Source organism: Elephas maximus, chromosome 4 (genome assembly GCF_024166365.1).
Source record: "Elephas maximus indicus isolate mEleMax1 chromosome 4, mEleMax1 primary haplotype, whole genome shotgun sequence".
Lineage (NCBI taxonomy): Eukaryota > Metazoa > Chordata > Mammalia > Proboscidea > Elephantidae > Elephas > Elephas maximus.
The window spans coordinates 83,616,766-83,632,074 of record NC_064822.1 but is presented as its reverse complement, the minus strand read 5'-3'; the positions used below and the strand labels follow the sequence as shown (position 1 = coordinate 83,632,074).

Genomic DNA, 15,309 nt, shown 5'->3' with positions numbered 1-15,309 from the left:
AGGAGAATGAAGAACACTAAAGATACAAGGTAAATATGAGCCCAAGAGACAGAAAGGGCCACATAAACTGGATACTCCATCAGCCTGAGACTGGAAGAACGAGATGGTGCCCGGCTACCATTGATCACTACCCTGACAGGGAACACAGCAGAGACTCCCTGATGGAGCAGGAGAACAGTGGGATGCAGTTCTTAAATTCTTGTAAAAAGACCAGGCTTAATGGTCTGACTGAGACCAGAGGGACCCTGACGGTCATGGTCCCTGGACCCTTTGATAGCCCAAGATTGGAACCATTTGCAAAACCAACTCTACAGACAGGGATTGGCCTGGACTATGAGACAGACAATGATGCTGGTGAGAAGTGAATTTCGTGGCTCAAGTAGACACATGAGGCTATGCAGGTGACGACTCCTGTCTGGTGGAAAGATGAGAAGGAAGAAGGGGACCAGAGCTGGTTGAATGGACACGGGGAATACAGGGAATGTGCTGTCTTATTAAGGGGAGGGCAGCTGGGAGTGCTCGGTGGGGTGTGTATGGCTTTTTGTATGAGATACTTGATTTGTAAACTTTCACCTAAAGAAAGCTCAATAAATAAATTAAAAACAAAACAAAACAAAAAACAGGCTTTTAGGCTGCATTTGGTCCATGGGCAAAATTTACCAGAGCCTTAGTTTAGAGGATAAGAGGATAAAGGGAAAGAAATGGGACCCAAACATCAAAACGATTTACTGGAATATTCCCCTTTCAATAGAATTTTCTCTTACTTAGTAAATGGTTTTAAGTTCACTTATTTATTTGGGTTAAATAATGATAGAAGTAATTCCCCCCCCCCCCCCCAAAATATGGCGTTTTACTGGCATATTCCAAAGCAGCATTAGTAGATTAGCCTAAAAATGACAGCAGTAAGTTGTCCTTACTGCCCTGTGCTTCATGATGATGTGAGTTTTCCGGTTGATTAAAAACACAGCTTTCAGCCTGATTTTATTCTAAAAATAAAACTGATCTTCATTTAAGATATATCAAATGACTAGGCAACTGTAAGGCAATGAAAGTAATTAGATTATTTTTATGGAATAATAAGAGCTAATGATGTAAATTGAAGCTCTGTGTTTGATTCAGAGGAAGTAATTATTTTTGTGCATTGAAAGAAGTGCAGTTTGATATTCCTTACATCCTGATAACAGGTTGAAACAGTCCCTGTATAATATTGTTTTTAAATTTGTTAAAAAGCTCCTTCTCCTGTGGTTTTTGTCAGCATTTTACAGCTATTGTAAGTTAGTGGTGTATTGTCTGTGTAGTTGGTTATTTTTAATAGGCAACCTGGCTCTATGGACAGTTAGTGGAATGCTGCTGTGTGAATTTGTTTCCTATTACTCTTTCTTTGACTAAAATGTCCTTAGTTCACTGTTTCCTCAGCACAAAACAGAGGGCTGTATCTTAGTGCTGATTCTCAACATCTCTGTATTCAACGAAGAAAACATTTACTTCATTGGGCTTATTCTCCTACAGTGTACCCATAGGGTTTGTCTGTGTGTGTGTGCATGTGTGTGGTAAAATATATATAACATTAAAATTTCCGTTTTAACCATTTTTAAATGTACAATTCTGTGACATTTATCGCATTCGTAATGTTGTGCAGCCATCAACACTCTATTTCTAAAACGTTTTATTCACCCACAAACAGAAACTCAGTAGCCATTAAGCAATAACTCTGCGTTTTCCCCTCCCCTCGGTCCCTGGTCTCCTACAGCGTACCCTGTAGGTTTTGAAGGTTTATGACAGAATCTTTTGGTTGTGGATTGGAGCACTAATCGCTGTCAGGTAAAGGTTTAGTTCTTAATGACATTTAGTTTAACAAGACATTGTGGGTGTTGCTGCTTTAGTTATAGAAGTCACCCCTTCTTTCCCAAATGCTAACCTTGAATCTGGTGATGGAAGGGTTGTGTGCTCCTTTTTGCATCATTTTACCACATCTACTATTTTGTCCCAATTTTTAATGTCACTCAGTTTTGGTTCTAATATACTTATGGGCAATGTGCATTGCAGAGACTTCAAATAACAGACCACATTCTGAATGCAGACATGACTTGTTTGGTTCACATTATGTTGTTAAATATTTGAATTAGTTGCCAAGTGATTTTGGTATTTAATAGTCAGTGACTTTAGATTTTGGCTTTTTACCCTCTTGAAAGTTCTATGGGGCAGCTCTACCCTGTCCTTTAGGGTCGCTATGAGTTGGGATACATTTGATGGCAATGGGTTTGTTTGTTGGTTTGGTCATCCAGCCAGTGAATGTTCAGTTCCTTTTTGTTAATGATCCTGATTTTTCTTCCCCAGGCTAAAGATCTAATAATCACACCAGCCACCATTTTAAAAGAAAAACCAGACCCAAATAGTCTAGTTTTTGGAACTGTCTTCACGGATCATATGTTGACAGTGGAATGGTCCTCAGAGTTTGGATGGGAACGACCGCATATCAAACCTTTTCAAAACCTCTCATTGCATCCTGGTTCATCAGCGCTCCACTATGCCGTAGAAGTAAGTATGTGGGAATGGAATGGTGATGGTTATATGTTTATTATACTTCACTGTGGGTGCTAAGCAGCTCCCACCTGCTAAAATAGCTGTTGGGCAGTATGGGCTTTATCATTTTTATTAGAGGAAATCATATTGTCATTGTTTTTAGGTGCAGTTGAGTCAATTTTGACCCATAGTGGCCCCATGTGACAGAATAGAACTTCCCTGTAGGGTTTTCTTGTCTGTCAGCTTTACAGAAACAGATGGCCATGTCTTTCTCCCGTGGAGCTGCTTGGGTGGGTTCAAACTGCCAACCTTTCAGTTAGCAACCGAGTGTTTGTGCCATCAGGGCTTCTTAGAGGAAATCATAAATGTCTTAAAATTTTTTCCTATAGAAAGATGGATTGAGGATAAATCTAATTTTTCAGATAATCTTGAATTTTCTATAATGTCAATTAAAGAAAGTCACTTAGAGCAAATAAGAACAGTTCGTAGAAAATTAGCAATCAAAAGTCAGTACTGTTAATATTTTACTAAGTCACCTCTCTTCTCAGATCTTCTAATGATTGAGATGGGGTCATTCAGTATAATATTAGATTTTAATGCTAACTGCATGTTTTTATGATCAGCAATAATGTGTAGTTATACATATTAAGGGCTATGTAATTAAATGTACTCTTCTGGGCATGAATTGAAATAATTACAAGCATAAAATATTTAAAGAAGAATTCTTTCCCTCATACTTCTCAAGATACACAGCCTGATGCATAATATACTCCCTATTCCCTCGACCCCCATTTTATTTTACTCTTTTTTAATATGTCGGACATCTTTCCCAGAATATTAGGGGTGCTGGAAATAAACAGTGGCCTCCCTATTAAGAGTTTAAAAGATAGTAATCATAAATATTCATAATGATAATGATAAAACAACAACTACCATTGTTTATTAAATTCCTGTGGTGCACACTGTACTAAGTACCTTACATGGGCCATCTCATTTAGCTTTCTTAAGTGAGAAAGCAGATGGTTCAACAATCAGGCCTGAGTCACATTTCTAGGGTTCAAATCTTGTCTTTTTTTAGCTCCCTAGGGAGATCTTTAGGCTCCCTGGGTGGTACAATGGTTAAGCATTTGGCTACTAATCGAAAGGTTAGTGGTTCAAACTCACCAACAGGCCCCTCTGAAGACAAGCCTGGTGATCTGTTTCTGAAAGGTCACAGCCTTTGAAAACCCTGTGGAGCGCAGTTCTACTCTGACACACATGGATTCACCATGAGTCAGAATCAACTTGATGGCAACTAACAACAACAGGGAGCAATATGACTTGGGAAATGTGTTTAATCATTTTATGCTTCAATTTCTTTATAAAAATACCTATCTCATGTTGTTATTGTAAGGATGAAATACAGTAATTAATTTATGCCTATGGAATCACACCTGGTACGTAATGAGAGAGCAATTAACATTGCCAATGACAAAATTCTAGCTTTCAAGTGAAAATAGAATTTTGGAAAATTTGTATCCACTACCGTAAGCTTGACAACTTTTCAATACTGAATAGTTTTCTGATGTTTAGTTATGATATCAACAGGTTTTTTTTTTTGTCATCATTTTTTTAATGTATAAAGAAGGCGTTAACGTTAGGAAAATCTGCATAACTCAGTGAACCAATATTTTCCAATGACCACTGCATGACATTACAAATTTTTATATAGGTAAAAGAGTCCTTCAAAGTGCAAAATAGAGTGTGATGGCTTTTTGATGGTTCAGTTTGGCTAGTCTGACCTAGACTGAACTAGCCTGAACCAGATTTCTGTTTTTATTCTGTTTCCAGTAAGAATGGGCTACAAAGAATATTTTCTTCTGAGAGGTGGAGTATGGAAGGGAGGCAGCGGCCATTTTGTTGCCTACACATACCTTCTCTGAGCTATTCAAACAGTGATGGAGGTGCTACTGTAAAGGAATTTTGCAGATGTGATTCCAATTCCTAATCAGTTGGTTTAAAGTAAAATCAAAAGGCAGATTATCTTGAGTGAGTCTAACCTTAGGATTTCCCTGAGCTAAGTTAAAAACCAAGGAACCAAACCCAGTGCCGTTGAGTTGATTCCGACTCATAGCGACCTTATAGGACAGAGTAGAACTGCCCCATAGAGTTTCCAAGGAGCGCCTGGCAGATTTGAACTGCTGACCCTATGGTTAGCAGCCATAGCACTTAACCACAATGCCACCAGGGTTTCCTGAGTTAGAGACTCCAAATGGCAGCTGGGTCTGCAGATTGCACTTTCTTCCCCTCTGTTTCTTTTCCTCACTGGCGCATTTGGGCAAGTTTCAGCTCACCACCAAGGACCTCTAGCCTGCTTGCGATTTTCCTTTTCTTCACTGCCTACCTTGCTCAACTTTGGACTGGCTGCCAACCCACAATTGTGTTAGCCAATCCTTGTAATAAATTCATTAATGTTATGTACTATCTCCTACCGATTCTGTTTCTCTGGTTGAACTCTGACTAATAACATACACCAATGGAAACTTCATTGAAGTAGTTTCCTATTTCACATTGCAGCCAACCTTTAGGTGACTACCACTTGTCATATTTTGCTGTAGTGTCAAAGAAAAATAGCCGCAATTACCTGAAAAAGCTGTAAAAAAATAAGTCTCCGTTTTTCAACTACATTCTTTGTGAGATTGGGCTTTCCTTGTATACTTTAAGCAAAACAACATTGTGAGACATTGAATGCAGGAGCAGGTATGAGTATCCAGTTGTCTTCTATAAAAACAAACATTAAAGATTTGCCATAATTTAAAGTAATATCACTCTTCTAATTCTTTTGGAAAATATAGATTTTTTTAAATTGAAATATATGATTTATATTTCTTATTTCTCATCAAAGGCTATAAATCTCTCTAAAAGTTCTACTTTTCATTATCATTCAGTTCATATTATTATCTACTTGCTCTTATAATTTCTTCATTGACTTATATGGTATATGAATTAATGGGTTTCTTATTTTCCAAAATGTGAATGTTGTCTAGTTATGTTTTTCATATTGATCCCTGGCTTATCTTGTGGTTAGAAAACATGTGAAAAGAATGTATGTTCAGCGGGTGGCATGTGCAGGGTTCTGTATGCTCATTGGGTAAGGTCATTGTTCCTGTTGTTCAAATCTTCCATATCTTTCCTAATTTTTAGCTCGTTTGTTCTATCAGTTCCTGAGGGAGCCTGTGTTAAAATTTCCCACTAATGTGATTGATTTTTCTTTTTTCCCTGTACTTGTTGGCATATACTTAATTCAAAATCTTTTCACACCCCTGCTCAGTGATGTGTCTGGGGTTTGTGTCCACTTGGTTTGAGGACAGTGACATAGAATTAGCCCTAACCTAGTACTGAGCTGCCTGGTTTCTATGATTTTGATGACCAGTTCTGGTCTTATCTAGATTATCTAATGTTCAGAGTTTGAATGGGCCAGATTAAATGAAAGGATGCATAGGTAACTTTTTTTTGGAGGTGAGGCTGCAGCAGGGTCTTTGGTTTTATTCTCCACTGTCCAGACATTCGGAGCCCTGGTTGCACAGTGGTTAAGTGCTACAGCTGTTAACCAAAAGGTCAGCAGTTGGAATCCACCAGCCGCTCCTTGGAAACCTTATGGGGTGGTTCTACTCCATCCTACATGTTGCAAGATTTGAGATGTTGTCTTCTCGCCTTCACTGATGTGTTATTTAGCAATCTCACTCCTGCTAAGCAAAGGAAAACTGAATTTTCACTAAATTCTGGTAATAAAAGGATTTCTTTTTAATCCTGGTTACCATAATCAGTTCTGCCAACTGTTGGTGTTCCTAGATTTAGGGATGTCTAAATTTTTTTTTTTTTTTTTTAAAAAAGGTCAAGGTCAGGGAGCCCTTGTGGCGTGGTGGTTAAGAGCTCAGCTGCCAGCGGGAAGTTCAGCAGTTGGAATCTACTAGCCGCTCCTTGGAAACCCTGTGGGGCAGTTGTACTCTGTCCTGTGGGGTCGCTAAGAGTCAGAATCTACTCAATGGCAACAGGAGAGAGTTGAGGTCAGAAGTCACCGTTGTGGTGCAATTGTTAAGTGCTCAGCTACTAACTGTAAGGTTGACAGTTCAAACATACCCAGTGGCTCCACAGACTCAAGGGCATGGAACAATACTTGAGATCAGAGTCCCCGGGTAGTGCAAATGTTTAACACACTTGACTACTAAGCGAAAGTTTGGAGATTTGAGTCTACCCAGACAGTCTTGGAAGAAAGACCTGGTGAACTACATCTGGGGAAAAAAAAAATCTGACACTGAAAATGCCATGGAGCACAACAGTTCCACTCTGACACATGGGATTACCATGAGTCGGAGTCTACTCAATGGCAACTGGTGTGAGGTCAGTTTTTGAGGTCAATTTGAGCCAATAGCTTTATGCGACAAAGGAAATGGGCACCCATAGAAAAGTCAACTCTTGAACATGGATTATTTTTATTTAGTTATTCCTCTAAGATTTATTTCTCTTTTTCTTCAGTTGTTTGAAGGATTGAAAGCATTTCGGGGAGTAGATAATAAAATTCGACTCTTTCGACCAAATCTCAATATGGATAGAATGTACCGATCTGCTCTGAGGGCAACTTTGCCGGTATGTAAGTTTTGGAATTTCTTTTGTGTTTCTTTTAATGTAATGGATCACCCTGAGCTTATACCAAGCAAATCAATTCTGAATACTTAGATTAACATTCAGTACAAACCAAATGAACATTGGAGTTGTTTCTGGTCTACTTTGTAATTAGTAACAAGTAGCATTTAGTAATTCCACTATATATACATGTACATTCTTTATGAGCGTCTCTGGGGGATTAATATGTATGTGGTAGATAACAGGATTAGGAAAAAATGTAAACTAAAACAAATGTAATTTAAAGACCACATGGAATTATAATATTAAAAATGAAAAGTATGGTATATACCACAGATATTTTGGGGATATTTTGCCTAATTTGACAATAACAAGTATATAGCAATTTGACTAATTATTTTGGTATTTTATCCAAAGTTTTCTAAAAAACAGATATTAAAATGGTTTCTCATGGTCATTGGATCCTGGCTATAGTACTGTTCATCATGGAACAGAATTCATTATATAGGGAATTAGATTTAGACCCTGTAGTTCACGTTTAGGCAAGAGGTTACCTGTTCCAGTCACTGAACCATGACTTAGGCTGTCTTTCTGAGCTGAAGAAGTCTTTTCCTTCTTTTATGTATTCTGTATATTTAACGTCCAGGAACCTAGCTGAAGCTCAGCATTGCGGAAGCCTGAGGATAGGTAGAAACAAGTAACTTTTCCTTTTTAGCCAGCCTTTTCCTTCCTCTGCCTATTTTTGTAATGCAGGCTTCACTTACCTCCTTCAGAGGTAACATATGGTAACAGAAGGGAAAGGAGGGTAAGTCCTTTAGACTAGATCCTACTTTCACTCTTCTACCCGTCACAGACAGATGCCTGCTGAAAACTTTAAAATGAGACCAGAGGAAAAGGAATGAACACATACTGGATGTGAGCTCTGCTGCAGTGTAAAGTAGTTTTACATTCCTTGGCTATTTTATCATAGCAGTGAGCCATTGTCAAAAAGTTGTTTATTGTAAATTTTCATAGCATCCCTGTACAGAGACGAAAGCTAAAGTCCAGAGGTTAAATGACTTGCCCAAGGTCACACAGGGTGAAGTGACAGGGCTGGAAATTGAATGCAGGTTTTTTGATTCCTACTTGTTTCCACTAAATCTTGCCTCTAGACAGCAGTCCCAGAGACCCAAGCAAGTGATGCAGGGTGATGATAGGCCTTTATGTTTGGCAATCCCAATTTCTCTAGCATTACTACACCGTGATTGTTGTTAACCAGTCTCTTACTTGTACCCAGCTCATTTCTATCTTAGATAATTCATTACATTTCTTAAAGTATGTTTTTCTGGTCTGTCATATGAATTTCATATGAATGAAAATGACTTAAACTGTTTTATAAACTATCACCCATCTAGTGTATGAAAAACTTTTTTTTTATTCCTTACTAATAAACTCATTTGCTTTTGCCCATTTTCCTATTGGGTTATCTGTCCCTTTTTCACTGATTTTTCTGGGTATCTTTGTGTATTCTGGCTATGATCGTTTGTTGGCTATAGGCTACAAATACCTTTCCCCAATTCGTTGCTTCTTATATCTTTTGAAGAACAGAGTCTTTAAATAGAAGTTTTAAATAGTCAAATTTTACCAGTTTTTCTTTTTGGCAATTATGTCTTTATTTATTTATTTATTCTCTTTGGGAATTACATGCTTTGTCTCTTATTTAAGAAATCTTCTCCTACCTTAAGGACATGAAGATATTTTGTACTTTCTTATAAAGATCATAATGTTTTGTCACACTTAAGTATTTAATCCAAATACAACTGATCTTTATATATGATAAGAGGTGGGAATCCAATTTCTTATCTTTTCCATGTGGGTAATCCATTGTCCTGGCATATTTTTTTGTTGTTGTAAAAATATATGTAACATAACATTTGCCAATTCAACATTTTCACATATATAATTCAGTGTATAACTCCCTGTTTTCTAAACAATGACTCACCCTTTCCTTCTCCCTCCCACCCCTGGTAACCACTATTAAACTTTGGTCTCTATACATTGCCTATTCTAGGTATTTCATATAAGTGAGATCATAGAGTATTTGACCTTTTGTGATTGACTCATTTCACTCAGTATAATGTTTTTAAGGTTCATCCATGTTGTATCATGTATCAGTGCCTCATTCCTTTTTATGGCTGAATAATATTTCATTGTATGTATGTAACATAATTTGTTTATTCATTTATATGTTGGTGGACATGTAGGTTGTTTCCACCTTTTGATTGTTGTGAATAGTGCTGCGATGAACATTGGTGTGCACATGTCTATTTGCATTGCTATATCCTAGCACATTTTTTAGTGAAAACCATCGCAGATACAAAAAATTCTTATTTTTTTTTACTAATATTGCCTTAAAAAAAAAAAAGGTTAAGCATTCACAAGGATCGTTTTTTATTCTTATTGCTTATCTGAAAAAATTTCATCATTCATTATGTTTTCCATTTTTCAGGTATTTGACAGAGAAGAGCTTTTAGAGTGTATTCAACAACTTTTGCAGTTGGATCAGGATTGGGTCCCCTATTCAACATCTGCTAGCCTATATATTCGTCCTACATTCATCGGGACTGAGGTACAAACTGACTTCCTGTTTTCGGGTAGTTTGGTGGGCAAGTTATCATTATTTATTCTTGAGTAAAACTTCTGGCATGTAGTTTGAAGTAGCCCCCAATAGCATCATTAATAACTCCTTTCTGCTGATTATCAGAATTAGAGTTCAGCACACACTTTCTGTAAAGGACCAGATAGTAAATATTTTAGGTTTTGTGGGCTATATGGTCTCTCTAGTGCAAAAGCAGCCATAGACTGTACAAAATTGAATGAGCAAGGCTGTTTGCCTTCCCCTGATCAAGACTAACCATTATTTCCTAAGTTACTAGTGTCTTAGGAAATTATTTCCTAAGGGACTATTGTCCCTTCCAGGCAGCACTTCTTCTTGATAGAAGTAGTAATGGTTCTGAAAATTGAGGGAGGAAGAGCTGGTACTTTTATTTTCCTGAGGTCTCGGGATTATTTGGTAAGAAGTGGGAGTAAAGGGTGGGTGATGATAGAAACTGCTGAAAATAAAAGTTCAAAGTAGGAGTTAGGGAAGGAAGTTGAAAAGCTGGAATGGGAGCCTTAAACAAGATGGCCTGAAGATCTCCTGGTAAGTCACAGTCTATTGATTGGACACCTGTGCAAAAAGAAGGCATGAACTTTTAAGCGCCTGGAGAGACTAAGGCTATTTGAGTGGGTGAGTGTGTTATATGAAGACTGTCGCTTGTCTCCTTTCTCTGCTAGGCAGCTGTGACCTTATGAAGAGTGGGTGATATTGAGGGATAACTGATGGGTGGAGATTGAGTGTGAGTGGCAGATGAAAGGGGGGGGGTATGAGATCTTTAGGAATAGGGAGAGTGAGGTAGAGCTCTATTGCAATAGTCTAGCCATCCTGTTTTCTATAGGTCACTATGTGGTTATTAGGTTCTCTACTAGGTTGTATGAATGCAAAAAGCAGAGAAATAGGGCCATAAGAATAAATACCTCCTAAGTGGTCCTTTGGTGCCTTTGAAAGACCATTAAGAACTAGGTAATGAATTTCATGAATCATTTGTCTCCCTAATGAGTTTTAAAGAATTGGGACAGTTTAAAATAATCTATCTCCTTAAAGTTTTTTTTTTTTTTAATATTATTATTACCTTTTAACTTTATGATATTGTTATTAGGTGCTGTTGAGCTGGTTCTTACTTATAGCAACCCTATGTACAGCAGACAGAAACACTGCCTAGTCCTGTGCCATCCTCACAATCATGCTTGAGCCCATTGTTGCAGCCACTGTGTCAGTCCATCTTGTCGAGGGTCTTCCTCTTTTTCCCTGACCCTTTACTTTACCAAGCATGATGTCATTCTCCAGGGACTGAACCCTCCTGATAACATGTCTGAAGTATGTGAGACATAGTCTCACCGTCCTTGCTTCTAAGGAGCATTCTGGTTTGTTTGTTTGTTTGTTTTTCAATTTGTTGAAACATTGTTACTAACCTCAAAGCACTACCTTTCAGTGATCCTGAGGTGCTTTCCCAGCTTAAGATACCCGATTGTTTCATTCCTAGTTTGTTGAGAATTGTCATGAATGAATGTAGGATTTTGTCAAATATTTTTTTCTGAATCTTATAATCTAGAGTTAGACAAGATCTTTAATCTTTTAGTCCAGCCCTTAGTCATAATAATCCTCTCACTTGGTAGTTCTCATTTTCTGTATTTATTTTCTCAGTTTTAGCTAGAAATTCAAATCAGGGTCTTAGCCGTGTCAGTTCTTCCTGTGGGCCTCTCTGCTGTCAGCAGTACTCTGCTTATGAACGTATCCTCACGTGGTCTTTTCCCACTGTGCATGTCTGTGTGTTTATTCTCTTTTTTAAGACACCATTCAGAAGGGCTTAGGTTTAGGACCCAGCCTACTTTGCTATGACCTCATTAATATAACAAAAGCAAATCCCTTTTTCCAACAAGATCATTACAGGTAAAAAGATTAGGACTTCCATGTTTCTTTTGGAGGACACAATTCAATCCATGACAACTGGCAATTCTGAAGCACACTCAAATTCAAGAACCTCAATGTTTAAAAGCCTTGCCACATAGTTCTCTTCCACTACGTTCTGTCAACTAGCATACATGAACATGCTTTGGACCTTAGAATCAATAATTTAAAAAAAAAATCTACTTCCTAAGTAGTGAGATAGAAATGGAAAGAAACAACTAATACCATTTGGTGGGTGAATAATATTTATATTTGGTTGATACATTTGTATGGACTAGAATTTTCTAATTATTGGTATAGACAGAAAAAACAATCACCTGTAATTCAGAAATAAGCATATACAATAACTGTATGGATTTAAATACTCATACATCACACAGATGTTCAGTTCATTTTGATAATTATCATGCATCGCTTTTCATGGTGACTGCATTTAATATGTGAAGCACTGGCTGGAGGACTGGGTTTAGTGACTTACGGTTCACTCTGATTATTTCATCAGGAATGACTAGCTTTTGCCTGTCTTTTTAATGTTACTTGGTGTTGTGATAGCTTCTCTCATGTTACTGCCTTCACAGAATAATTGCAAGTTCATGTCTGCATCAATTGTCTGATTTCTTTCTTTTTTGGTCTGGTCTCCTGCTTGCTGGCTGATATGCACCTTTTTCTTTCATATTCTTTTCATGGTTATATTATCTGTTAGCTGGGTCCTATATCCAAGGGGTATGTTGACTTCTTTGAATGAGTAACTACGTGTTGCGACAATTTATTAAGTGATATAACCACAGTTTGTTGCACGTGCCTAGTCTTTATTCCCTGATATGGTACTCAATTTACGTATAGATTGTTTATACAGTAGGTTTGTATTGGGCCTCAGCAGATCCATATGGAAAAAAAATCTCTGTAGAGTTTACATTATTAAACAAAATGCTAAACATTAATACCTAAACCTCATGTGAAAAGTTAAAATTAGAGGGTAAAATCATTTGCATTACAAGAAGAGTCTTCATGCTAAAAAGGAATTTCAAGATCATTTTAATCAATATCTCCTGAAGTATTTAGTTATAGGTTAAAAAACCTTAAAGAGAAACTAAAATCAGGAATGCTTCAAAATATTGCTGATTACTTATTGATCAGAAACTAAGATTAAACCTGAAATTATATTTAAATAAAGAACATTTGCATGAATGATTACTAAACTTTTATTTTACAAGACAAGAATCTAAAATTATATATGACTGTCAGGTTCAGTACTGAATACCTAACAATCCAACCAATCACCCAAAAAGCTGGGTTTTGCTGATTTTAAGTCATCTACTTGACCCATCTTTTTGATAGAATACCAGTTGAAATGTTTCAACAAACAGATGCAATGCTGGAAGCGCACACTCATCTGTGCGAATAAATTTGGAGGAAAGATAACCTGATAGAAGGCAGAAATCATTGAACAGTATCATTAATATCACATGCAAGTAAAATTTTGCTAAAGACAATTCAAAAACTATTACAACAGTACGTCAATGGGGGACAGCCGGAAATTCAAGCCAGATTCAGAAGAGGATGTGTGTCTTAGGCTGGGTTCTCTAGAGAAGCAAAATCAGTAAAGCATATAAACATATAGAGAGATTTGTATCAAGGAGAGGCTGTTACATCCCAAGTCCATGGGTCTGCATAGAGGCTTCTCCTGATTCGTGTAACCTCGGGCTGGCGAGCCCAAGATTGGCAGGTTGGAGAGCAGGACTGTTGCTCACAGACTGTGAAGACTGACGAATCACAAGATTGGCAGACAAGATCATAGGTAAGCTGCTAGCTCTAGTCCCAAGAATCAGAGGTCAGATGAACAGGAGCCAGCTACAGGATCCAGAACAAGCAAAAGCCCCTGAGCCTTACCAGAATGTCCACCCACACTCAGTGCAGGCCGCATGCCCAAGAAAACTCGCTTCAACCAATTGGCTGCTCACAGCAGATCCCATCATGGGGGTGATCACATATCAAATCTCAACAGGGAAGTGACCACAACATCATATGACTGCCAAAACACTGAGAATCATGGCCCAGCCAAGTAGACCCACAATTCTTAACCATCACAACGTGGAACGAGGGATATCATTACTTATGTCAGATGGATATTGGCTGAAAGCAGGGAATACCAGAAAAATGTTTGCCTGTGTTTTATTGACTATGCAAAGGCACTTGCCTGTGTGGAGCATAACAAATTATGGGTAATGTTGCAAAGAATGGAAATTTCAGAGCACTTAATTGTGCTCATGAGGAACCTGTACATAGATCAAGAGTGGGATACTGTGTAGCTTAAAGTCAGCAAAGGTGTGCATCAGGGTTGTACCCTTTCACCATACTTAGTCAATCTGTATGCTGAGGAAATAATCCAAGAAGCTGGACTATATGAAGAAGAACGGGGCATCAGGATTGTAGGAAGGCTCATTAACAACTTGCATTATGCAGATGACACAACCTTGCTTGCTGAAAGTGAAGAGAACTTGAAGTACTTACCAATGAAGATCAAAGACTGCAGCCTTCAGTATGGATTACACCTCAACATTAAAAAAAAACAAATCCTCTCAACTGAACCAATAAGCAACATCATGATAAATGGAGAAAAGATTGAAAGCGTCAAGGATTTCATTTACTTGGATCCACAATCAACGCCCATGGAAGCAGCAGTCAAGAAATTAAAGTTACATTGCATAGAGCAAATCTGCAAAAGACCTCTTTAAAGCATTGAAAAGCAAAGACGTCACCTTGAAGACTAAGGTGGGCCTAACCCAAGACATAGTGTTTTCAGTCCTCTCATAAGCATGCTAAAACTGGACAATGAATGAGGAAAACCGAAGAATTGACGTTTTTGCATTATGATTTTGGCGAAGAATATTGAATATACCATGGACTGGCAAAAGAATAACAAATTTGTCTAGGAAGAAGTACAACTGGAATGCTTTATAGAAGCAAGGATGGCGTGACTTAGCATCACATATTTTGGACACGTTATCATGAGGGACCAGTCCCTGGAGAAGGATATCATGCTAGGTAGAGAGTCAGAGGAAAAGAGGAAGACAGTCAACGAGATGGATTGACAGGGTGGCTGCAATGATGGGCTCAAGCATAGCAACGATTATGAGGATGGTTCAGGACCAGGCAGTGTTTGGTTCTGTTGCACATAGGGTGACTATGAGTCAGAACCAACTTGATGGCACCTAACTACAACAACTAGATCAGCAGCAACTTGAACAATGTTTTCAAGGTTTTTCTCTATTGTAACATGTATCAGGACTTTATTCTCCTTATAGCTTTGTAATATTTTATTGCGTGGATATACCATGTTTTGTTTATCTATTGATCTGTTGATGGGTATTTAGATTTTTTCCACCTTTTGGTTATTGTGAATAGTGTGACAATGATCACTGGTATATAAGTAACTGTTTGTGTTCCTGCTTTCAATTCTTTTGGTTATATACCTAGGAGTGGAATTGCTGGTAACTTTGTGTTTAACTTTTTGAGGAACTACCAAACTGTTTTCCACAGTAATTACACCATTTTTACATTTCCACCAGCAGTGTACAATTTCAATTTCTTGATGTCTTCACCAACACCTGTTACAT

General features: G+C 37.8%; 1 protein-coding gene across 1 annotated transcript in view; it reads left to right on the top strand.

The window, feature by feature from the left end:
• The window catches only part of BCAT1 (branched chain amino acid transaminase 1), a 111,608-nt gene that overhangs the window by 55,181 nt on the left and 41,118 nt on the right, over positions 1-15,309 (top strand). The window contains exons 3-5 of the mRNA XM_049885163.1: positions 2,338-2,538; positions 7,039-7,149; positions 9,635-9,754. Of these exons, the coding sequence (XP_049741120.1) occupies positions 2,338-2,538; positions 7,039-7,149; positions 9,635-9,754 (432 nt within the window). The remainder of the gene's footprint in view (positions 1-2,337; positions 2,539-7,038; positions 7,150-9,634; positions 9,755-15,309) is intronic.